The 26,480-nt window shown below is 36.2% G+C and overlaps 2 protein-coding genes across 2 annotated transcripts; one reads left to right on the top strand and one right to left on the bottom strand.

Annotated features, from left to right (window-relative positions):
• The first annotated feature begins 6,261 nt into the window (after positions 1–6,261).
• Positions 6,262–19,846, top strand: LOC112564114 (ceramide synthase 2-like). Its single transcript, XM_025238717.1, has 10 exons — positions 6,262–6,482; positions 9,200–9,329; positions 9,612–9,718; positions 10,386–10,443; positions 10,850–10,900; positions 11,311–11,409; positions 11,839–11,967; positions 12,403–12,509; positions 13,129–13,285; positions 14,039–19,846. The coding sequence occupies exons 1-10, from the start codon at positions 6,298–6,300 to the stop codon at positions 14,186–14,188; spliced, it is 1,173 nt and encodes a 390-aa protein (XP_025094502.1). The 5' UTR covers positions 6,262–6,297; the 3' UTR covers positions 14,189–19,846.
• Positions 16,678–26,094, bottom strand: LOC112564115 (TM2 domain-containing protein CG11103-like). Its single transcript, XM_025238718.1, has 5 exons — positions 25,650–26,094; positions 25,314–25,407; positions 24,927–25,042; positions 23,894–23,982; positions 16,678–23,465 (listed from the first exon to the last, which is right to left on the bottom strand). The coding sequence occupies exons 1-5, from the start codon at positions 25,817–25,819 to the stop codon at positions 23,341–23,343; spliced, it is 594 nt and encodes a 197-aa protein (XP_025094503.1). The 5' UTR covers positions 25,820–26,094; the 3' UTR covers positions 16,678–23,340.
• Positions 26,095–26,480: the final 386 nt, after the last annotated feature.

Below are 26,480 nucleotides of genomic sequence, written 5' to 3'. Positions count from 1 at the left end.
AATAATGCATGTGACCACCGTGTCTAGACACTGGCTCTAGTTTGAGGGTTCGGGGTGGTCGAGGGACTGGGGGTGTGGATGGGCGCTAGCGACAGAGGGAAGATGCTGAAAAAGGACAAATAAAGACTTCATAAAAACCTGACTGGCTTTCCCAATCAAACCAGCCATCAACCACATGGAAAGCAATGTTTGTGTGCTGTTCTTAATACCTTTATCTGATAAGCCAGGTCACGTGGTCTTCCAAAAAACTCCATTGGCCAAGCTCACAAACCTGTTAGCATTTTTCATATAAGGGATTAAATTTACCATAAGGAAAAAAAACCTTAGCCATTATCACCACTGTTGACGTCCTGTTGATCTTCATTACCGTGAGGATTTTTTGAAACTTTAAAAAGTGAATTCCGGAATCTGCTTGCTGTTCATCGAACGTGCACGGTCCACGACGGAATACGTTAAGCTATTGTAAGCTTACATTCTTGTGTTGTCCGCCGAGTGCCAGCGGCAACAAATCCTTTTTCAGCCCGGGAACTCAAGTCCTAACACTGAATTTTTCGCCGAGGCTTGAAACTAGCCAGTGACTAAATGATTGTAGTTCTTCCGTGCTTTCCCCATCCCACCACCACCCGGAGTTAGCACTAGTCGCGAGTAAATCGTGCAGAAACTGCCTGCGACGTGCTTGGCCACCGGGTTTTTCTTTTAAGCACTCCGGTGGTCGACCAGTAGAAAATATGTTCTTGCCATTGTCAGAATTAGTTGTACATACTGCTGTAACAAAAAAGCTTTTCTCCTCTAGAGCCTGGAGACTAAAGTACTCGACGCTGATGCTGTTTATGCTCTCGTTAAGACCGAGAGACGACAGAGCATTGTACTGAATGTTCACAAGCCAGTCGCCGTTGTCCCTTCTTTCAAACATTCCCCCTTTCCCAAGATTCCCTCTCTTCTCCTTTTACGTCAATTTTTCCGTTACTCCACGCATTTCCCTTTTTCAAAACGACAGAAATTTCAAGAAAATCTCCTTTCTTTTCGACATTTTCCTTTCACTTGTCTTTTTCATGCTCTCCTCCTCTGTCTACGCTGAGTTGTCATGGCGATAATAAAGATGAGACATTATGCTATAGCGATAACAACAGCGTTGACAGTGTTGATAATGCTTTGGGGCAAATCGAATGATTATTTTTAATCAGTGAAATATTATGCGAACAATTATGGTACAAAACCCTAATTCAAATATTTATTGCTCTCATGAATAAATAATTATTTTTGTAAGAATACAAACTCAACATTAACACCTGAACTTCCGGTCCCAACTGTGTCATCTTTGAGTCAGAAACTTGAAATAGAAGGAATATCTCCTGTCGAAATCCTTCTTGTTCGAGACTCTCGGGGTGACTCTTTGAAAGAAGGAACTAAGCCACTTGGCTCTGGACCCTTGTGCGAAGAAGACCAACATAAATAAAGCTTTGAGGCGGTAGCTGTCAATTGTGTACTGCCAGTCCTGATGTTTCCCGATGTAAACCTACTACTTCCTGAGGATTTGGCAAGTCGATGCACTGCTTCATCTCGTTTATACCCGACTGGCAATATGAGCAGATAACACACTCACACCATTTTCGTGCTTTTAAGGTCTTTTCACTCGAGAACAGGGCGAGACACACGGGATTAAACAAGGATGGCATTCATGAGAATAATCTTGTTTCATCACAACTCAGGAACTTGCTTGTTGGCAGACACATCTAAGACGGCCAAAAAAAAAAAAAAAGCCTCTGAAACAACCAAATTCTAGATCACATTAACCCCGGAAGTCCCACTGTAGTGAACTCGTCGTTAGACTTGTAGATAAGCCACTAGAAAGATGTTGGGAGCAAACCTGCTGCAAAAAGAAAAAAAAAACCAACAGTGTGAAGAAGAGTGTTGTACTTTAAGGGTCAACTAATAAAACAGGAGAAGAAAGAAAGAATAGTTAATCAGCACATATTCTTCTATCTGTCTGGCTGGCTGGTTGGCAGGATGGCTATCTGTCTGTCTGTCTATTTATCTATTTATTTGCTACATTTCAGGTTATTTTTCTGGATAAACCAACATTTTTTTTTTATATTTCTTCGTTTTTGAGTGTGTCTGATCATCCATCCGTTGTTTGTCTGTATGTTTTTCTACCTTTTTATCTTCGTTTGTGACTTTCTTAAACTTCATCTTCCCGTCATCACCTCTCTGTTCATATTTACACCGTTATGTTTCCTGAACTTGTTTCTTCCATACACCCTCCCCTCTTCCCAACACACACACTCGTCCTTCTTTTTCTAAGAGTGCTTATGTGCATGCAAGTGTGCACGATGTACACGGCCTAATCCAATAAAACTCTTCTCCCTACATGGGCATGTGTTGAGACTAGGGATGTAACTGGTCTGTTTCCATCTTATCTCGCAGCTTCCCCTCCTCCTCTCTTCACTTCCAACACACTCGATCTTTCACTTCTGTTGTAAACTGAGCAGGGAGAGAAGCAGCAGCGGTATGTTTGTCGCCCTTCCCTCCTCATCCACTCTCACTCTCCACCCCACCCCACCCGGCACTCGTTCATTTCAGCTTTAAATTGAGCAGCAAGAGGAGGTAATGTCTGCGAGAACAAAATCAAGTTAGATTTACGTTGACCGGGTACGTCACACAGCGCCCCCTGCTGGTGCGACCATCCCGCTCTGCTAACTACGAAGACCTTCGAGCGACCCGGGCGCGGCGCTCAAAAATGAGAATGATTACAGGGAAGTCTGCTAAGGGAATAACCCTCGCTAGGACCAAACGTCACAAGGCAGGTTTTTTTTTTTTTTTTTCATTTTTGAAGAATGGAAGGGGGAGTAGAGGAGGAACACAACGGTTGCGAGAACCCTTTATTAAAAACTATTTCAAACGATGAGGCTGGAAACCTCCCTGTGCCCTCCCCGTAACCTACGCCGCTGTTTGGATTGTTGGCCTAAGTATAGAAATTCAATGAGATCACCACACCCTTTCGATTCCTCTTCTGTTGTTCGTCCTTTCTTTTCTGATTTGAGCTGAAAGGCTATAACCAGCGTGCTAGATATGTTTGTTTGAAGCCACTGCTTTTAGTTCATTGTATTTGTAGTTCATTAGTAATCTCCTACAGCTGAACGAGTAACGAATCGTTTTTAAAAGAGATCAAGCTCTTGTTTTCCGTGAGTTGAGTGCTTTCGTTGCTATGACAACATTTGAATAACGTGAGTTTAAAGTCAGAAGTTACAATTTAGGACAACCTGTCAGTGCATTTATCCCATCAAAGTGATTTTTTTTAAATTAACGAAAAACATTTTTGGTTCAAAGAGAGTGCCACGCTCTCTAAAGTCAGACCCTGAGAACGGCGACATGTGGCGTGCGCCAGGTGGAGAGGGTTCAATCTACTACCAGTCTCAGGAAGGATCTTGTGTAGGATCCTGCTACAGAGTATCAGACAAACCATCGAAAAGATCCCGAGAGAAAAGCAGGCAGGAGTCAGAAGCGGAAGGAGCTACACAGACCGGGTCTTTGGTCACACGTGCCGTGGTGGATCAGGCACTTAAATGGAACTCCTCACTCTACATAACTACAACGACTTTGGGTAGAAAAAAAAGCATTGACAGCATTCACCACCCCTACCCCTACCCCGTTCTGGGAGATTCTCGGAGGATACGGATTTCCATCAAAGGTAATCAACATCCTGAAAGACATGGACACCATAAGCCAGTGCTGCATGCGTCAGGACAGGCAGCAAAGCCAGTGGTTCCACGTGAGGTCGGGAGTCAGGCAGGGATGCGTGATCTCACCCTTCTTTCTTCCCCTTATCATCGACTGGGTGATGAAGAGAGCCACTGGAGACAAACCAATAGGTATCGTATGGGTACTGACAGCCTGGCTGGAAGATTGCGACTTTGCGGACGACATCACTCAGCTTTCACGCCTTCAGAATGACATCCAGGAAAAGACAGACAGGGTCGACAAAGCAACAAGAAGTGAGGGGCTCAATATCGACAATTACTAGACAGAGCTGATGAAAGTTTTCTTTTTAAAGGAAGTAAATAAAGAGCACAACAAAAACAAAGGTAAGTGGTGAGGAGCTGGAAGAAGTGCATGACTTAGAGTGTCTTGACAGTCACATTTCAGCTGACAGCAACATTGAAAAGGAGATAACTACCAGAACTGTTTTCTCGCAGCACAAGCTTTCAATAGGCTGAAGAACGCCTGTAGACCATTACCAAACTTAAAATATACAAATCAAATGTGAGCTCAATTCTCCTACCTGCCTCAGAAACCCAGAGAGCCAACAAGAAGATCGAGAACCAACTCACAGGCTAAGAGAGGCGATGCCTCCCATCGTATTCTCAGATTTAGGAACATCGAGCCACGATCAAAGAAATTAACAGACGCACAGGCATCAATGACATCGTAGAAGAAGAGAAACAGAGGCGAAGAAGGCGGCTGGGCCGTGTCCCGCGGATGGACAAGACCAAGTGTCACACGCTGCCCTCAGACGGACATCACCAGGAGGAAGAAAGAGAGGCAAGCCACTGAGTACTTGGCGGCGAACTGGCGAGGAGGAGATGGAAGTGGCAGACAAAACCTAGAAGGAAATCAGCATCTCACCCAGGACCGAGATGGATGGGGTAGATTCGTTGGCGCCTTTGGCTTCGGAGCGATGAGGGTTAACTAACGCTCTACTAACATTCTAACGACTTCGAGCTTTGTGGATGACGGGTTACCTTAGGCTTTAAAAATCGACAGACAGCAGTGTTCAAGAACGGCTCCTACATTAAATGGCTGGGAAAGAAAGAAAAAGTGTAGATGGCGCAAACAATAAAAAGATGTCTCCGCCGTCCTTGCCAATAAAGCCACAAACCTGAGTGAACTCGCAAACCTTCGTACCTCAACCACTCAAGGTATGCATGTGCTTCATTTTGAAACAGCGCAGACAACTTTCTTAGGGACCAAGATTATTACAGTATGCCATTAATATATAATGTCCTTTATATACTTAAATGCAAGTAAACAATGTCATTACGAAACTCAGACATCTATATCTCTGGCTGTATTGTGATTGGACGCAAGTCTCTTGTTCCTGCTACCCGTCACTTGTATTTTTCAAAACAAAAAATGAGTTTGTTTGTGCGCATTGGACGTGGCTTCTTATTAAACCTTTGCCCCAGCTTCTGACTAAACCAATTATTCGAGCACAGTAGGAATGTTTTTAAAACCGTGAAGAGGGGTCTACTCGTAATGTGATCATACGTTTCAGTTTACATGCATACATTTAAATAATGTATTATGAATAGATATTATTCTGAGGATTATAAAAATTACCCCTTGGGGCCTCATTCAATTCAATTGAAACTGGCGACTGCGGATATCTAAACAAAATATACACACAGCGTATTTTGTGCTTGCAAAAACAAACAAAACGGTTGCTGAAAATTTATCCAATTTCCATCTTATCCTTAGATTTGGACATTAGAAAAAAAAATGGAATTCGTTGAAATGAAAACCTTTTCTTCTCGAATAAAGTCTGATTTAAGTGGTCAGACACAATTATAATAGTATGTTTCTCCTCTTTGTGACTGCAAAGTCCATTAATTATCCCATCATGTGCTGCGCAAAACAGTGTCCGGATCCCGCAATTGTTGTTTTAGCCCTGGGGCTGTAGTTATAAAGCGGTGGTAAAGGTGCCCTGGGATAAAATAACATGAAGTAGTGTCCGCGGGGTCTGGGGAAAGTAATTCTGTAGTCAAGAGCTGACCGTTCACAACAGCTTCAATCGAGAAATTTCCCCTATGAAACCACGGACGGATATTTATAGTTCGTGATGAAACCTCTTCCCCGAGACTATATAATTATCGTAAATTTGCGTCTGCACAAAAGATTAAAAAAAAAATCACAGTTTCACAACGTATGTGCTACACAATCTGACTTAAGTTTTGTATTTGAGGAAAGGGGTTTAAGAATGCTCCTCCACCCGTCAGAGCATATAGGAAGTTTTCACTGCGAGTGTCACAGTAACTTTCTCCCCCAAACAACGGCATTGTTTTTGGTGTTTTGTTGTTAAATACACATGCATAAACACCACACCGCGCACTCTGGTATTTTCAGACTATTAACGTGGCTGCTCCTCTGTACATGTGCTAGCGAGTGCACATGTGTCAGTCATTAGTTGCAGCTATATACATACATAGCTACATACATAGCTTCATACATCGCTGAGCAGAAGGCAGGGTGCTCTGCCCCTTGTTCACCTACACTGGCAAGAGTAGCGACCCTTGCCGAAACATGGCGACGCTTGTGGACAAGTTAAACAGTATAGTGTGGAACGAGAAGTGGTGGCTAGGCGACGACGCAAAATGGGACGATTTTTTAAGTTCAGACCCAAATATCTACTACCCCAGGGTAAAGGATATGAACTGGTCACTTGCTGTCGGAGTTGGACTTCTGGCTGTGCGATATGTTTATGAAAAGTGAGTCAGTGCTAATAATCATGACAATAGACTTTGTGTAGTGAACAAATCGTTGATATATGTTAAAGGATGAAAAAATATACAAATGTTTTATTATTTTAGCCTGAAACTAGTGACAAACGATTAGGTTAAAGTTACACGCACAGTGATAATATATCTATTTTTTTTTAATTACATAACAGTGCACTTTTGTTTGGAAGTGGGATGATAACATTGTACACTTACAGCACACAAACAGACGATCAGTAGTTTTTTTTATAGGATACATGTTATATACAAACGTACATTGAATGGTAACAACTGATGACCAGTTATGCTGGCTCATGAGTACTGGTCGGCGGGAAGAACAGTAGGATAGACTCATCGACTGACAAAGTTCGCCAGTCAGGTCTGTCGTCAGCGGTGGTGATTAGGACCATGTGACGACCAGTCTATTCGTACACTTTAGTCACCTAGCTCTTCCTGTGCCTACCTCCCATACAAAATATCCGGAAGGACGGTTTTAGACAAGAGTTTCGAACTTGTTAAATCGCTGAACTAGACAGGCATGCACTACTTGAGATGTATTTTATAATCAAATAAATTTGGTGTTAAAATTGGGTTCTTTTGAATTGTTGATCATTATGAATATTTGCAGGGTCTTATCTCAATTCCTGTTACTGATTATATAGGGCTCACAGACTATTTAAGCAAAATCAGTAAATATCAAGGGCACCCTCTGCAACCTCCTTTATTATGGTATTTGCTTTTTTTTAATATGGAAGATTGCTTTGGTTATTTCAACATCAGACATACTGCAAGCATGAACAACAGATTAGAAACATTGATTGATGCCCTAATATTAATACATACATCTGAATATCATGTCATGTTAGTGTTAATTGTTATGTTGATCACAATTAAAAATACATATTTACTAAAACCTATAAGTAAAATACAATAGCTGTATTGGTCTTAATTTTTTTTGTATTCTTTTTAATGTGTTTTCAAAACTGGTGTGTTCATTCAGTGTTGATGTCCTGTTATTTTAATACTGTTAGCATGTGCATATTATATATACATGAAAGGGAAAGAGGACCAAGACTCATATTATCATAAACATTGGATTGTGCTAGGGGTATAACATGAGATTCCATCTTTCATTTTCTCTTTGGAGATTGATACATGTATGTGCATAAGTGTGTGTGTGGGTCCATGTTTTGTATGTGATGTGCATGCAAGCATGTTGACATGTACAATAGAGCAAGAGGAAAAGAAGTGGAGGTACAGAGTTATCAATAGCTGACCATTGTTGACTAGTAATTTGCTTTAATTTATTGTTTTTATTTTACTTTTTATTGGGCATTGTTTCAATGAATAGCTATAAAGTATTGATTGTTGTGTAGTTTTTTTAGTAACATTATATTTCTGTAACATTATAACATTGCATGCCTGAGTAGCAAATTGCAGTATGCTTTTTTCATTCACCACAATTCCTGGAGTATACAAGTGGGGCATGAGCATATGCAATTATAATCTCTAAAGTAAATAAAATAGATAAAGTCAAAAGTCAAAACTCACTCCCATGAAGACAAATAGCCTCTCTGGTAAAGATTCATTACAAATATTCCTTGAACATCATTCGGCATGTAAAAATTGTGTGAAACTCTTAACTAGCAAACAATGTTTGCCATACTGCAGACAGTGACTTCACTTACAAGAGATCAGGATCATCTTCTGGTGCAGCAGTCCCAGAATTGTATGCAGTTATAAATCATAGTTCACTTGGAAAAGAAAAATAGTTTCTTTTAAGTAAAGCTTAAGAATGGTGAAAGTTGTCTCCACTCCTGTCTAAGCCCATGTTCAGCTATTTACTGCTATTTGATCAGCACACCTTCATGCAACACTGCTTTTCATTCAAGTTTGTATTTCTGATCCTCTACTATAAAACCTGTCTCCAACCTATAAGCTAACCGTGGTTCGGATCTGTTAATTTTTTTCCAATTTACTTGAGCACATGGTCATAAGTTTATCAAGATCTGGACATGCTTGTTCTCCTAAAACTAAAGATTTATGCATTGCTCTGTCCACTATGCTCTCACCTATTTAGAGCTTGTGGTTAACATCTGCCACACATAGTAATATGTCTTACGCTGAATTTGATTCTTGTAAAGAAGCTTAGTTTTAAAGAAGGGTGGGTTGAGGAGAAGAAGTTGTATGTGTTAAAATAAGGCTTCAGTGGCAAGGGTTTGCACTTTCATGCCTTTTTATGTTTAGTCCTTCGATAAGTGACAAATCTTTTATATTTAACAACTGCCATAATCCAACCATGGTAATCAATAAAATTAACACTATCACCATGCATTTGTTAGAAATCTTAAAATTTTATAGGTATCCCATTATTAACAAATAAATCCCCAACTTTTGTAATACTATAATCTAACCATTTTCCTACTACCTTTAGGGTGTCATTTTTGGACAAAATATTATGAAAGTATAATGGTTCATGCAGAGGAGGGGGGTAAATCGATTGCAAAAATCTGTATAAAAAGTAAATACAATTTTTCAAAACATGTTTCTTTCAGTAACATTTTCCAGAAAATATCTTCTAAATGCCTGAAAAGTTGAAATCTGTGGATGAATTTAAAAGGCATTTCCAACATTCTTCTGCACAGCTGTAGTACTTTATACATCAAAATGCAATGTACCCTTATACTGCCTTATTGCTTGTTTTGCAGCGTGCTCATTGTTCCCCTTGCAAACTACTTAGGAATTTATGAACGTAAGAAAAGGCCACTGGCACCAAATGCTCCACTTGAAGCTGCTTTCAGAAAACATCGAGGCAAGGTTCCACAAGTAGAAACAGAGGTGAGTCTTACCCCTTACCCCAGAAGCAGTTTGGCAGATCATCTCTGCAAGTGCAATGTCATGGTTAGATGTTGGAAATTTAATTTTTATAAAATGTGGAACTTGATACTTCTCCCTTAATTCTCCATATTTTTGTAATCAAGATATGTAAAACTTAAATGTTCTCCTGTAATAATTATGAACACTCTTTGGTCATTGATCATCATAAAAAATGTGTACTGATGCTCATTTAAACAGCAATATTAAAGTATGTGCATGAGGAACAAGTTGTGTCTATTCCAGAAATTGATCAAGCAGACAGATTTGACAGAAAGACAGATACAGAGGTGGTTATTCCGAAGGAGGATTCAGTCATCACCATCATCTATGTACAAATTTAAAGAATGCAGGTGAAACATTTAATTTTTAAATCTTGCAGCCCAAAATAAATGTTGGAGTGTGTTCATCTGTTTCTTAGTTTTGTTTGTTTCCCCCCGACACACACACACACTGAGTTGTTGAAAACGAAGTAACTTTTTATGCATAAAGAATAATATTTAAATGTAACCATTAGTAAATTAGTAGTTGTTTATGAATTTTATTGAGGTGTTGCTGATTCACTAGATTTTAAATACATTCTGTTTCTAATGTCTGACTTGATGAGTAGTTAAAGAACGCAAATTTATTTATTCAAACAATCTGTCATTGTAAATCTTTTATGGCAGTGTTATTAGGATGACTTCATTTTCTTGAGGAGTTTGAAAGAAAAATCAATACAGTAGAAATCAATGATGCCCGTTCACACAGTGTTGTTGCTCTTAAGAGAAAATATCCTGTTTCGGTAGCATTGCCTTTAGGTGTGTGTTCTGTATTCAGTATTTGCCAATTCATACACTTTAGAGGTGGGCACCAAGCTTAGGTGGCTAGTCTTTATGGTGTTTATAAATAGCTTCATGATTTTTATTAATGCATTGGAAAAAGCCCAATTGAAGTAAATGCCTGAGTATTTATTCAAGTTCCCTTATTACTAGAACCACATTTAAAACATTCTAAGGTCAAAACATTCAATGTTCACAGCTGGCATTTGCTGTTCTACACATTTGCCTTTCTGTATGGTATGTGGAGTCTTTGGAATGTAAGTGTCATGACAATTACACTATTATTATTATTCCTATTAAAGAAGAAAATATATTGCATTAAAAAAAAATTTGCTGATCTCAGTGTTTTAGTGCTGTCATGTGTCTGTTTATTGTCCCTTTTAATCTAAAATATTAGCTATCATTATTTGTTAGAGCTATCTTATTTTTATTTACAGAGTTTAACAAAGTTGATGCCTACATCTGTTTGACATTGAGCTTTAACGTTGTCAATATTTATTTAGGTTTTTTTAAAACTTATTAATGTATTTTTAAAATAATTTTAATGCAGTTTTAGCAAATATTGAGTTGATCTTTGTCTATGCTTCTCTTAATACAAAATATACTAAAGATGCTAATGACCTGTTTTCTTTTTGTCATTTATTTTAAAATACTTTCTTGCAGAAATCTTGGCTGTATGTGACAGTTAACTGCTGGATTAATTGGCCTAAACAGGTAAGAGATATTTACGTGATGGGGTAGATTGATGCTTTGTGTGCTGCTCACATAAAACAAGACAGAAGATGAGACATCTGCTGATTAAATTTCCGAATAATTATCATCAAATATGACCATGTAAAATATTGCTGAAAATACAGGAGTAACAGTGTGTTTGCTGGCGGATAGAAATAAACACTCTAGTGGTGGATGAGAAGTCAATATTATCAACAGAGATCTATGGGACAGAGGCAAAAATGGGCAGATAACAAAAATAGTCTTGGATTCCATATTTGCCCTTGATATTAAGTCCATTCCTATGTTCAGATACCTCATAGCTAACCATGAACCTCCATGGCTGTTACCAACTGTGGATTTGGTGACAAGACTAAAGTTTTCATATGTTATATAATAGGCATCTGTTGCAGCACATTGATACAGAAATTTATACATTCTACTTGTTGGAACTGAGTTTTTACTGGAGTCTACTGTTTGCAATCATCTTCCAGAAAGACTATCAGAAAAAGGCAAGAACAAATACCTTCCAGATTTTTAAATATCTTTTTTTTCTCATTGACTTTTTCTGAATGATCGATTGGAGAAATTTCTGGTGTAATATAAATAACTAAGATAAATGCCATTCCCATCTTTTTTTTTTCCATCTCTCTAGTCTCTACCCCACTTCTCTTTCACTCTGTGTGTGTGTGTTGAGGGGGAGAGGGGGTTGGAGAGAGCTATAACAGATTAGTGGGCAAAGAAAGGCATTTCCTTTGCAAAATGTGTTCAGTGCACTCCTGTTTTCCTCGGAAATTATTATTCGTTGTTCTTTATAACCTGCAAATATTCTGGAAGGTTGTGAAATTCTGTCTTGGTCCCATTGTGACAGTCACTAGTGCCAGGTATGAGGTTTGGGTCAGTATATGTCAAGTCACAGTTCTTTGCATCTATACTTGCAGGACAAGAATGAGATGATACTTCACCACTGTGTCACAATCTTATTAATTTACTTTTCCTGGGCCTGCAACTTTGTTCGTGTTGGAACGCTAGTGCTGGTTGTTCATGATGTTGCTGATCCGTGGCTAGCTGTAAGTTGGAGACCCATTTACATTGTCCTCTTTTTGGCAGCCGTGTTTGTTTGCAAAGGCATACAGAATAAAATGAACTTAATAATTCTTTTGATTGCATTATAGATAACCATGGAAACAGATAACTGCATTTTAATTGTTGTTTTGTTTTAACTGGTACTGTTCATAATTGTTTGTAAATTTCCTTATTTTTCATGAAAAGAATTTGTAAAGAAACATTTTTTATGATTTGCATCAAATGGAGGAATTGGTGAACAACTCTAAAGGGAGAGAAGCAAGTAAAAAAGAGAAGTTATGTGATGCATTTCAGAACTGTTTTAGACAATTCAAGTACCAGATGCAGACTGTATAGAAATATCTATGGAGAACAATTTTTGGCCTACAACTTTTCTTTGCATTTAAAGTTGCAAAATTGTTGACAAATATTTTTGTCAGGTTGCAAAAATGGCTAAGTATGCTAAGAAGCAAGCCACGTGTGAAGCTTTCTTTGGCATCTTCAGTGTGGTGTGGATCATCTCACGGTGTTGTATATATCCACTTTGGTGAGATATTGTTGTTTTTGTTTTTTTGTTGTCTGGTAACTATGGCTTATGGTTAGCTTATTTTAGTGTTTGTCTGGCTGTATATTTTGTGCTGTGTAAGTTGAGATATGGCACCATCAGCATTGTGGGGTACATGTTAATATGTAGTGTCCCTTGTATGCTGTCCATGTTTGGTTCTTGTTCCTAAGCGCTAAGAGCATACTCCTTAGGAGTGTGAGTATGCACTTTACAAATTTTGCATTTATTATTATTTATTATTATGAGCTATTACCTTTTCTCAATTGGGATTGGGGAGAAGTGAATATAACATTCCTGGTTAAAAGATGGCACTTTACATGATGTCCTCTCAAATCAGTGTTGAGAATGGCTTAAAGGAAATTTTCTTACCTCTCTGTTGTTTTGAGGGCATGAGGGCACCTTGATGAAATCTGCAGTCATGATTTAAAGCATGTAACTGTTTGACTGCTTTTCTCTGATTGAACATGTTTTGCACTGCAGATGTATGAAGATGGCAGAAGAATGAAAATAGAGGAGTTTGCAGATGAGCCGTTTGAATATTTCTTATGTTAAAAGTTGAACTATACTGATCTACATTGCCCTGATGTGCTTGTTTCTGTAGGGTCCTTAATACATCTGCTGTTGAGATCCATGACTATGTGACCACCTTCCCAGCCTATTGGTTCTTCAATGGGTTACTGTTCGTCCTGCAGATCCTGCACCTCCTATGGACCTACCTCATCTTGCGCATTGCCTTCCAGAAGTTTCAACATGGTTCTGTGAGTACATCATTCATTTATATGCTTACGACCATTTACTCATGTCATCATGACATCATGGATAACTAGGCCTTACAATGTCACTATTATTTAGCTTACACTTTGACTTCTATGCATGTAGACTGCAAAGTGGAGGAGTTTGACAAATAGAGGAAAAGGATCATAAAGGAAGGATAATCTAGTAATAATTGGTGACATGAAAGCCAAGATGCCTACCAACTATTTGCCGTTACAGTAGATAAATTTGGCCTTGGTGAAATAGGCCTAAGACCTAAGATTCATATAGTTTGCACAAAGCTGCTAATCTTCCATCCTTGCAGGGAATCCAAGGTGACAGCTTGGCATTCTCCCAATAATTTGGTCCATAGCCAAATTGATTTCATCCTTCTGCTAGATCTAGCATCAATAAAGCCAAACCAGGATTTGACATAGGCAGTGACCATAATTTTGTCCCATATAGTTAGTAAACAATATGTGTGTGACTTTATTAATAGATGAGCAATGTGAGATTTATTGTTTGTTTAAAGTGTTCTTTAAATGTATGGCCATCTGTGTTCCGTAAACCAGGCTTAGCATATAAACATATTGTAGCTAGGAATAAGTAATATTTGACCTGAAGTGTGTGCTTATAAGCAGAGTGCCCAATAGTACCTTTATTACAATAACTCTCATGAAAGTAAGTTATCTATTCTTAATATTTTTGTTAGCTGCAAAAGAAGAATTTGAAAACAAATGACTCATGTTTCTTTTCAGCTCCAGAAAGATGAACGCAGTGAATCAGAAAGTGAGACAGATGAAACCTCCAGTGATGAAGATGAAGATAACAACAAAATTTCCAAGCGAGTTATCAGCAATGGTATTCTTGGAAACCAGTACAAGTCTCAACTGACTGCAGAACAGTAGGCAGACTCAGCTATCTTCTTCTTTCTCATTTTATCACAACATTCTTTTATTTACTTGACACAGTGTTAACGGTCTAGCATCTGATTTGCTGGTAGATGTCTGTATGCTTGCAAAAGTTTTTCTCTCTTCATATAAAACTCACAAGATTTTTTTTGGTTTTGTTTTTTAGGGTTTATATTTTTTATTATTTATTTTGTCCTAGGTGCTTCTGTATCAGAGATGTACCAAGGCAAAACCTCTCTGTACATGCTATTACCATTGTTTGTCATGTTACCTGCATGTGTGTTCTAGCAATAAGCTGGCAATTTTGTTTGATCTGTGCTTAGACTGATTTTTAGTCCCTTCAGCCTATGATTGAATGAGTGCATCAGAAGTTTTTGAAAGCAAAAAAACCCCAGGTTGACCACCATTGATGTTGCTTCTTTGTGATAAACTTGCATAATTTTGTTAGTAAAGCCTTGGTTTATCTGTAAAGAAAATCATGCTGTTGAAAGGATAGAATTTGCATTTAACATTTTTGATCTAGTGTATGTTCAGAAAAAAAAGCTGTGAATAAATAGTAGCAAAAATTCTGTCGGCTACTTCATTTATAGTAGCAAAAATTCTGTCGGCTACTTCATTTTCAAGTGCCCTTTTTAAATTTTTGTTTATTCTTTTGCTTAATATCAGAAGACTGACTGGTAAATATGCACTGTTAGATGACAATGATAGTTATATGCTTTGAAATATGAAACTATAGCCTTTAGGGAAATTTCTGTCTGCTTTCTGCATTCCTTTCCATGCTGATTGGTTGGTTTGGAGAGAGAGTGCTTCAAGTTATGGAGCACTTCTATCTGTGTGTGAACTAGTTTTGTATATCTACTGTATTTTTTTTTCCTGCTTATTTTCACCTTTCATTTATCCATCTTTTAATATCATCATTTATACACAAGTATTTGTTAGTCTTGTTGCTGTTTATTCATATTTAAAACACGAAGTTTCTGTTGTTTTGATCACTTGTGACCTTCGATCTTTTTTAAGTACTTGAAATTTAGAAGTTTCCCCATTTGGTTGTGCATATTTTTTACCCCTTTCCAACTTTACATTATAGGAAGGGAATAATCTGTTCACAGTACGTTGGACTTTGAAAGTAATCATGTGAAAGTGCCTGCTTTGATAAACAACAGACTCGCTTAGTTTGAAAACTTCATGACCCCCGTCTGTTGTCAAATTGTTTTATGTTCATCATCATCATTTCTGGACTAGTCTTAAATCATTCTTGTACTATTTCAGATATTGTTGTCATTTTCTTTCATAGAACTTCCAGTGAAATTATTCTCATTTAAATATGATTGCTATAACCATGCATTAATGCTTGCATTTGTTCACCGGATACCCTTCCTGTATAACTTTTTTCTAAAAGTTTTTGTGGGAAGGTTAAGAAGTGCTGATAATTTTAAAAGATAAATCTTTCTTTTGACTTTAAAAGCTCAACACCTTTATTTAACACTTTTGGCTTGATCATCATCAACCTTTTTCATCTGATCAGCTGTTTTTGAAAAGAAACAAAAAATGTTTCAGCTTTATAGAAAGATCACATTTGAATATGACTTCCTTTTCATTTCATTCCTTATTTCCTGTCATTGTATTTATGAAGAAATATATTTTAATATTTTTTATTTTTACTGCTAATAGAGTGTCTTCTGACAAGATGTTGATTACTACCAAGCGAAATCGTCATGTTTTCTGTCCAGTCTTGTGTTCTTTTCAGATACTTTAAATGTTTTCTTCCCACCTTTATTAACCCTTTTTTCTTCCCGAATTATCACTTTTATGTAGCCTGAATGATACTAAAGATCCAGGTTAGACAAGATCCGAAGATTTCATCAAACATATTTATTTAATTAAAATAATGCATGCCATAAATTTGTGTAAATTAAGTACTTCATTTTTTAGTCTATTCTTTAACTTTAAATATTGCTGAACACATCTACATGAGCACTTGACGATTTCAAAACAATCAGATTATAGATTTCAATAATCCTGCCTAACACACAAAGAAAGTTTTTGTATTCTGCTGGAGCCTGTCTTTCAGATTTTGGTTTCACCATCATCTATTTCTTCCTTACAGTTACTGTGTCCCCAAGCATTCAGAATATTAGAAAATCCTTCTGAAACTGCTTGCTCAAAAAGATGTATGTGTGCTTCCATTGGGAAACGGGGGGAGGAAGGATGTGTGATGCATGATTGTGTAGTGCATCTAGTCATAATATTATTTGATAAAATTTAATGTTTAAAAGGAGTGCTGCCTGAGCAGAAAAAAAGCAGATTGAATTCATATATGTCACATAAACATAAAACTAGTCAAATACATTTTGGAGTCAGAATTAGTTTTGATGAAGCAGTCATCAGATGCTGAAATTTTATCAGTTTTTGTTGTGGAGCATAACTCTAAGGTTGTTCATACAAATAAAATAACCAACTTCAGTTTTTTTGTTTTTTTTGTTTTGTTTTTTTTTTTTTTTAATGCATTCAGTTGAATTTTAAGAAGTTGTTGCAAAAAACCCAGATGCAATATTTAATAGTTTTATTGATTCTTTTCTCATACATTTTTGGTATATATGCAGATGTATATGTCATTGCTATAGGTAAACATTTAAAAAAATACACTCCCCAACCACTGTATCAACTCTGATTTCATTTGTATTTGATAATTGTTGGTGTCATTTTTAGGTTTTTTTTTATTATTGGTTGATTGTAAAACCCATAACTGTTGAAAAGCAACTTAACCTAAAGAGCACAGCCAGAGAAAAAGATAAAACAGCTAATCACTTACACTTCACTTGAATTGTGCATTTACTTTAATGAAATGAAAGAAGATACATCTTTCTCTGGCTTCCTTATTTTCTGCTTTTTAACTTAGAAAGGTAAAAGGTTTTTACATGCATATTTATAATTACAACAAAAAATACTTTTGTGTATTTTGTTAGTGGTTAGGAAGGAATTGATGTGCTGAGGATTAGCATGGGATTGCAATCAAGGCAATCTGTTTGTGATAAAAATGTCATTTCATTGTATCAAGGAGTGCAGTTTCTCATTTACCTGTTTCATTCATTTCTTTTTCAGATTCATTTTTTTAACTAGTTGAATTGCAAAATTATGTGACTATTAAGTGGTTGTTTGCTCTTAACAGTATTGATTTATGCTTTTATACCTGTTTTCACTCTGTCACAATGCATCCAAGTGCTTAATTTAGTTTACTTTCATGGTGATTAGCTTTTCCTTCACCGTCAAACAACGGAGAGTAGGTGACAAAAAACTTGCTGGTCTGTCATTTCTTTAGAGAAGTATGATCAAATAGTTTACATCAAGAAAAAGGTTTTCATTTTAACCGGTTTATGACCCTTGTTGTTCATGCATGTCTAAATGGGAGCATTTATTCACATAAGGGCAGGAACATGTTTTAAACTTGTTTTCAAAAGTTCCCTCTGCTGCTTTATTCATAGCTTCCAGGCTATGTTCATTTGCTGCATTTCTGTACATATTTTTTTATTTTTGAAAGAAGGAAGTGTGAAGTGACTATTTGTTATCAACTGCTATACATTGCTGTGATTAGTCAGGAATTGTTTTGCAATGTCTGCATGCAGGAAATTGTATTTCCATTAAGTTAGTATTGTACTGCTGATGAGTTCTGTTCCTAGTCAAATACAATCATACAAATGCTGGTGGGGCTTTTAATATACAACTCATTTTTAGGCTTGATCATCTCAGGCTTTTAAGTATTTGCATTTTTTTTAAAAGTTGAATACTTTTACCTTAAAGTGCTATGTAATGTAGTAATATGCAAAACATTATAATAAAATACACATTAATAAAAACTGTCATAAGTACAAACAATAAGTTTAACATTCTGAAAATTTTGTTTTCTCCTTACAGTGACTAGAAGAATATTGCAAGTTAACCACTCATTTGATCAACTAGTACAAAAAGAGATTACCATGCTTTAAACATAGGTGTATTAGATTTGTTTGCTTACATGCTTGCAGCATAGCAAGGGCTGCACCGCACTAGCTGTTGCATTTTCTAGTTGTAAACAGCAAAGATGGATGATGACGTTAAGGCACACTACATGTATATTGTGTTTCTTGTTCAACAGTCTCTGTGATATCTTCTAGCATTGCTTCTCTTCATCATGAGTTTAGGTTTTCTGAAAGCACCCCCGGTCATTTAATACATTGCTTCCAAGTACTGTCTCAGGATTTTGTTAACCTTTTAATTTGTACTTTTCTCTAATTATTCCATTTGTCAACCACTTCTGTCTTATATCCAATGTGGGTGTTTAGCCTGAACTGAGTCACTTTGACAGACAAGTGCAAATTGCCTACTTATGACTCTTCCACTCCAGTGATGACATACATTTTTCGTGGGTTTTGTGGTAACTTAACAGGTGGGTTTTTTTTCAGATATATCGACCTAGTATCATACTAACAAGAAAAACAGATGTATACCATACACAGAGTGTGTACATTTTTTCAAAGGTTTAAAGGGAAATTAAGCACCCTTGGAATAATTTGATGGGTTATATTTATCTGTGTGATCAGGTGTTGCTAAGCATCTTTAGTATATGTTTCATGTGCATTATGCTTCCTGACATGTTTCCTCTGAGTTCGTAATCTATTACTATATTTAATGAGTTTCATGTTGCTACTATTAATCAAGTGTTTTAGAACACAAATTTTTTCATGCAAAGGAATCAAAATGAGGTTTTGAGAATAGAGAGGAAGATAAGTTAGGAAATAATCAGTATTCAGTCATAGAAAAGTTTGTATAATATGTTGATGTCTGCCATTTCATACTTCCATGATATTATTTGCGTCTATGAAACTGTCACACATAAACATAAAGGAAAAGATCGTAAAGATACTTTTTCTATTGAGAAGATTTTTGTTTCTACAGTATCTTTGGAAACAAAATGCTTATTCCATAGTATGTATAAAAAATGACTTCCTAGTCATTTTCCATATAAAGTTACTGGTTTAACGGTGTGCTTGTCATTCCTTTTTTAATTATGTTTTCTGCTTTAGGTTTTTATGATTATGGTTTTTGTTTTGTTACATATGATTGAGTGTAAAATAAAACACAGAATGCATTCTACTCGCATTTTATGGCACATTTTTATTTCAAACTATTATGTTGTCCACCATTTACATTAGTTTTGATAGTAAGAGTGATTAACAGATTCTGGTCTGATTTCACTTGAGCAGTGCAAATAACTGAAACTGACATTTCCAATAAAGAGCTATAAATGACAAGTCATTGATAGTTACTTGTGGAGGTGAAAAAAATAGTTTAAAAAACTGCGTTATCAGCTACATAATGTCAACATCCTATAGTACTGAGATAACTTTACCATTTCAAAGAAAATAATTGCAGGACATGTCATCACCAAAACAGGCCACCTGTTGTCTGTATAGAAAATGGTGTTATTTTAACTTGTCATGTTGAAAATGCAACTCAAGAGATTATTGGCTAACATATTTTGTTTGATAAAGTAGACTTAGAAGAATCTTCATGAATACATGCTATGAATCTTGCATGCCCCTATCCAAAATTTGCACCACCATGCATATTTGCCAAAAAATAAAAATAATAAAATGAATGTCCATGGATGAACTGCAAGCAAGACTATAGTCATTTGTGCATGTGCATATGCAAGTTTTGAGTGCTTTCTCTTCTCCACTACTGATGTGTGCTTTTTCTTTTTTTGCCACCAGTTTTCACTGACAAGTTTAACAGTTCACACATTTTTTGCAGATCTGAAGTGCTCTCAAGCTTATTTTTTATTAATTTTATGCAATTTCTTTTCTGCTTTTGAAATATTGAACAGTTTCTTCACACCACAATCAAAATGTAGATTCATCACTGTAATTCATTCATTACCTGCAGAAGTAATCCTCAAGGCAGCACCCACATAGTTTGAGAGCTTAACCATTTGTAAAAGTACTATAGCTGGTACGCATTTGAACATACAGTGTGACACAAACGAGCATTAGCCGACTTATCTTCCCTTGGTGGTATAAGTCGGGAAACAGAGGGTATGAGAAGCAGTTCAGAAAGTATTTGATGATCCCCTGTTGAAATTAAGAACTTCCATGAAATTAGATGGATTTCCTTCTTTGAAGATGCAAGAGCTGTCCAGTCCTGCTGGTCATCAATTTTAACCTTTTTTAGTACTCATAAAGATACTGATAGTAAGATAAGGGCACTCTATCATTTCTTCAGTCAGTACAGATTTCTGGAAGTTCTTGCATTGCTTATGGACATTATGCAGTTTCCAGTTGACTATAATTCTTCAGCAGCAGGATCTAGATATTGGCGATGCATATTCAGCACTGTCAAATTTGCAGGCTAGACTCAAGTATTCAAAGAAAACTTCTCCAGCTTGACTGAATAAGAAACTAGTTAAGAAAAAGAATGATGAGGGTGATACAGTGGACAGATTTAGGGATATTAAAATGGAATTAGGCAACACCATAGAGCATAGAAGCTGTCAGAGTTGCTTTTTAAAAGATAATTCAAGAACATAAATGGCAGCTTCCTGAAAGATGCTGGTGATGTTGCTTCTGCTTTATTGGTACTCTCCATGTATCCCATCTCTTCCCTGTCTGCATAAAGAACAAGCTATAGAGACAAACCCCTTTGGACAAATGGCACAAGTGGACAGCAAAAATCATGTTACCTAGGTTGTTCTGGTGACAAGAATAGTTAGGAGATGGTAGTCGGACAAGGAGAGGAGTTTTTTAACTGGGATGTAAGGGAAGAGAAGTTCACAGAAACACTCAGGCCAAGGTTTAGTACAAACTATTAAGTGTCGCGAAAAGAACAGAGGGCAAGGCTGAAGGGGGCTGCCAAAACCGGGTCCGTTGGCGAGGTTTTGGTGCGGCCCTATGCTCCTCAGAGGAGCAACAATACTAAACTAATTAAGTGTCGCTCAAAAATGAAATAAGTGGTATGTTGCTGTTGGTTGATTTGTGAAGTTTCTCTCTCAGTCCTAAGGGAGTAAAAATTAAAAGAAATCACATCTAAAGTGAGGTGGGTTTTTTTTAAAGTCGTTAGCTATAAACACATTTTCATTTATCAACTGTCGTGCACAGATAACGAACATGAGTTGTTTGACAAGCTTTGTGATGAAATTACATGACAACATAAACCTATTACTTTCTTCCCTAAAACTAGATACACCTGACTCAGCAACAACTGATGACACTTTCATGTTAGTGAGTGAACATGGACTGCAGTGACAAATGTGCAGTTTAATATTGCATCTAGTTGCACAGACAGCTCATTTAGTGGAAAACAAGAAATCTAGGCAACAAACTGGGGTCAGTTTCATATGGATAAATCAATTATGAAATGAGAATGACAGAGTTTTAAGATCTTTCTTATCAGCAATTTGCTTTTGTAATTTACCTTCCCATAGCTCCAAATATTGAACATTGTGAAGATATGCCAGTGATAATCTCATAGACAAGAATAATTTATAAAGGATTAATTTTTTCTGGCACATTTTGTAATCGATAATTAATTAAACTCTTTTTTTAAACAAAGCATGTGGCAAGATAACTGTTCATTCCCTGAATGAACTAAAAAGTTTTTTTTTTAAGTTGAGTTTTTTTTGTTTTCTTTTTAAGAGACTTGAGATTGAATCTTTCTTTTGTTGTACTTTTATTTCCGGCCACATTTCCTGCAAACATATTTTGATTGAAATGAACTGCTGTACACTCTAAGAAAACTTGATGGAATTTGCCATCAAGCACATAAAATACACAAAATACACAAATGGAATTTGCCATAAAGCACATTAAATAAACAAAACATGCACTTAAAATTTTAGTTCTCTTTAGGTACTTGTGTTTTCAACATCAGTATTTCAGACAATTTTCATGTAATGGCAACCTTTGTTTTAAATAATTAGACCTCACGACCCTTAATACAGCCTACAAACTAACATAGCAACTATTTTTACTTTTACAAGTGATATACATGAAAATTTCATAAAGATGTCATTTAATTCTGGTTTTGCAGCTGAAATGTAATATACGCTCCTTTTTTTTCTATTCTTGATAATGCAAAACACTTTTTCATGTTTTCATATGTGCTCTTAATCACCCATTCCTTTAACACAAACATAAACATTGAAATAAAGAAACCTAACCAATCTTGACATTTTTTTAAACAATTTTATGCAGTCAGCCCTCTGTACCTGCAGGATCTAATCCAACCTAAACATACTGAAAATATACAGGAGGAAAAATTCCAGAAAGTTCCATAAAGCAAACTCGAATTTGCTGCATGATGAGCATTGCCCTAAATCTACTTGAATGAAGTGATGTGTAGGAATACCTAGGTGTAGCCTCCTGCCAATATATTCAGTAATGTTAGTAATCTAGACATGATTTAAAATATACAGAAGACATGCACAGGTAATAAGCAAATACTGCATCATTTTAATAAGGGATTTTAACATCTATGGATTCTTGTATCTGCCAGGGGTCCTGGAACCTCATAAAACAAATTTCAGCAAATACATACAATGCACTATTTCTTTTATATATATATATTCATTGCTGCATTCTGTCTTTGTCTAGCCCTCAAAGGTGACTTTGAAAATTTTTCTTGCTTGAATGCACAATAAATAAAATAATTGCTGATATCTTGATAATTTTAACTGAAAAACACCTAGATAATGTACTAATGATGAAGCAATTTGAAACCATTCACAACATTTAAATGAAAATGAAATGAAAATAAATGACTAAAAAGGAAGTACAGATGAAAATGTAAAGAATTATGTTATAAAGTTAAAACATTTTTTTTTAAATACACACATACAGATAAGTCTGTAAAGTCCTCACAAATGTAAAATTTAATATTGTCCATGTTTCCTTTCATCCAAATAGAGGACACCGATATCTAAATGAAAAACATTTTTGTTTTTCACATACATAAGTTCACTAATATCACAATACTTTCACCTGATCTGTCTTCTTTTTTTCTCATTATTAGCTGTATATGTTGATACCTCACAGCATATTTTTAGGAAGAATAAAACACATATTGTAATTGTAAAGGAACTCCATATTTCACTGATAATATGTTGAAGGTGAGCTGTTTCAGAAGTAAGGAACCCAGCTGCTGTCGTCAGCAGGCTTTAGCATGCCTGTGACTAGAAGGATAATGTCAATAATCCACCAGATGCCACACCCACCAAGAGTAATCAGTTTTCCCACAGCAGTCCCTGGAATGCAATTTGAATAATAAAGAACCTAAACTGGTAACTGTTTACAATAAAAGTGCAGGAAAGGAATAAGTTCAAATACACATGATTTCATATAATCTTTTATCAACGAAGCAATTTTTTTCTATTAGAAACATTGTTTAGTTACAGATTCATTCTGCGAACTTCACAATATCTGTAATGAAGGTGCACTGACAACACAAAGTAAATAAAAGAACAGATTTGATAATCATAACAGAACAATGCTTACCTGAAACATGAACAGGTAAATATCTAGGTGATTAAAGTTGTTACAGATAAAACAGAATACACAAAGTCCAGACTATTGGGTGAGACAGACCAGATAGATGGGTATGGGCATGAAGACTGGAATTATCTTCAATCAGCAACAACAAATCACCAAAAAATCATAACTACTAAAACTGTACCTGTATGGCCAAGGCAAAATCTGTCCATTCCAAGAAATCCAAGCAAAACAGAATACATCAGTGTTGTGACGAAGTAGTGGCCATTGTATCTGTGAAAAAATTATTAATTGTTCTCTATCACGCCTTCGTAAGAGGTTAATTTTGTAAACTGAATCTATGTATATACTTTATTCCTGATAACATTAGGTAAGTGGAATAGTCCCACTATGAGAAAAGGAGATGCCCCACTACTGGAAGTATCCATGAAAGAGATGGGTCTTCGAGTCAGCCTAGAAAGTTATTACTGCAGGAATTGGGGGGGGGGGAGGAAACTGGTGTTTTACGCAACTAAGGTTATATCACAGCAAGGCAGCCAGCCCTGTAAACAGATGCCACATGCAGAGAAAGAAGAGTGTGCCTAAGATGAAAGCTGAACATAGGACAGCCAACCCTCACTGTATTGGTGACAGGCGTTAACTGTTGCGCCACTGGACTGCCCATCATTGCAGGAAAGCAATAATAATAATGATGATGATGATGTTGGATGATGACATAACAACTAGACATTTGTAACCAGTACATTAGGTGATCTGCATGTGACACCTGTTTACAATGCCAGCTACTAAGTGGTGCTGCTCTGAATCCTGATCACTATATGTCAACATCTGTTTTCTTCGCTCTTTTCATTTTAAGAAGTTTTTATTGATATGTTGTTCCTTCCACCCGAGGTATCAACTTACTACATATTGTTGATGATATGCCCTGGCTGAAATTTGAACAGGATCAACTATAGTACAATTCTACATCGTTGTTAAGTTCACCATATCCAGAACAGAGTTTAGAGTGAGACTCTGTGAAAACACGATCAACCTGGCCAGTGGTCAAAAGTTAACTCATGTTATTATTTATTATTAAATATGACATATTTAACACTCGATACCTGTACATTGCTAAGCAGAAATGGAGAATTCAATTATCCCTATCAACAATATGAGGACTGACAAGTGCTCACTTTTTTTTTTTCTTAAATTATACAAGAGGTGATTCTACTCACTTGATGCATGGTATGCCACCTCGAAAAAATGTTCTGTTACCATAACACTCAATGCCTGGAAGTGCTGTGCATATAACTTTGGTCTTTTCCACATCTTCAAATCTTTCTCCTCCCCACTGAAATAAAGCAATATAAGATGCAAGCTTTAAATCTGTAGAAATTTTATAATCAAAATAAATAGATAAATAAATGTGAAATCAGTGTGATTATACCTTCAATAAATACCACCAGATAAAAATAATATTGTATTATTATATTTCTCTAGACTGTATTGAGATTTCTTTTGACAGTAGTTTAAAAATATGGAACAAAGTAATGTAGACCCTGTTAATAAACAAATAATTATTGAGAATTAACCAGATGCATCTTCTATGCCTGAGTGAATACCTTTGAACATCCGAAACCTTGCTCTCCCTTTTCTGAAGTGTTACTGATGTCTCTACGATCAATAGGATCACTGCAGTTTAAGTATTCCATAGGTCTGCACAAAGCAAAACACAATGAAGAAATACAAGTTTGTCACTAAAAATAATTTTGACTTTTGATGGATAACATAATTTGCTGGAAACTCCCATTACTTATTTTTTCTAATTCTAGCATGACTATTCTAGCACAATATCACACTTTTCATCATGAAGAAAAATCTCAAGGAAACATTGTAATAAGAGTATCGATTAAAATTTCAATGCTTGTTTCTATATATATCAACGGGAAAATGCTTACAAAAAACTGCACATGACTAAAGGGCCATCGGGGTTGTATGTGTAGTTTCCCGTACTCTCGTTCATGGTGTAGTCGATGTTTAAAAGTGGACCTACAAATTGGCAGGAACATAACACCAGCGAGGATCCAATTAATATAATGAAATGAAGAAATTCTGGTAAGGCAAACATCGTCCCTATAGTCTGCAGCAACTGTTTTCGCTTTGTGTCCTGTCCTCGCCGTTACACTCAACACTGCTAAGAAACAGACACTACTCCAGATCAATCCCATAACCCAGACAACAGCTTCACAACCAATGTTGTTCCAAATTCATATAGCGGCTGAACCTATAGTCTTTTCCTACATGATGTAGGGTGTATGACACTTCCCATATTTAAATGTATATCCGTGCTAAGTACTCTCTGCTGCTTCGTATTTATTTAATGACTATTGCTGAGAGTAGCGTCCCCTATTAACAAACTGCAAACAATGAAATCTTCAGATTTTAGTCAATCTAGAGTTAACCCTTGAAAAAAAAGAGCTTCTATATTCAAATATCTATATAGCATGATGAAAATAAAAAGAATGAGTAAAATAAAACAGTTAAATGATTTTTGTTACTCACACTAGCAATTACATTATTTACTAACTCAATGAATAACAAATAAAGTGTGCTTTTATTTTTCGTTCTTCAGGAATTGCTTGTAGTCTCGACTATCACACACATTCAAATCAATTTCTTTTCTGTTTATTCAATTAAACTTAATGTGTACAATATTTTTTAATATCTCAACAGAATTTTAATAGCTTGTGTTAAAGATTAAACAATTGATTGGATAGAGTATGATAACG

Source organism: Pomacea canaliculata, linkage group LG5, assembly GCF_003073045.1.
Source record: "Pomacea canaliculata isolate SZHN2017 linkage group LG5, ASM307304v1, whole genome shotgun sequence".
In the NCBI taxonomy this organism is placed as follows: Eukaryota; Metazoa; Mollusca; class Gastropoda; order Architaenioglossa; family Ampullariidae; genus Pomacea; species Pomacea canaliculata.
The sequence above is the reverse complement of the archived record's forward strand: the minus strand, read 5'-3'. Positions and strand labels throughout refer to the sequence as shown.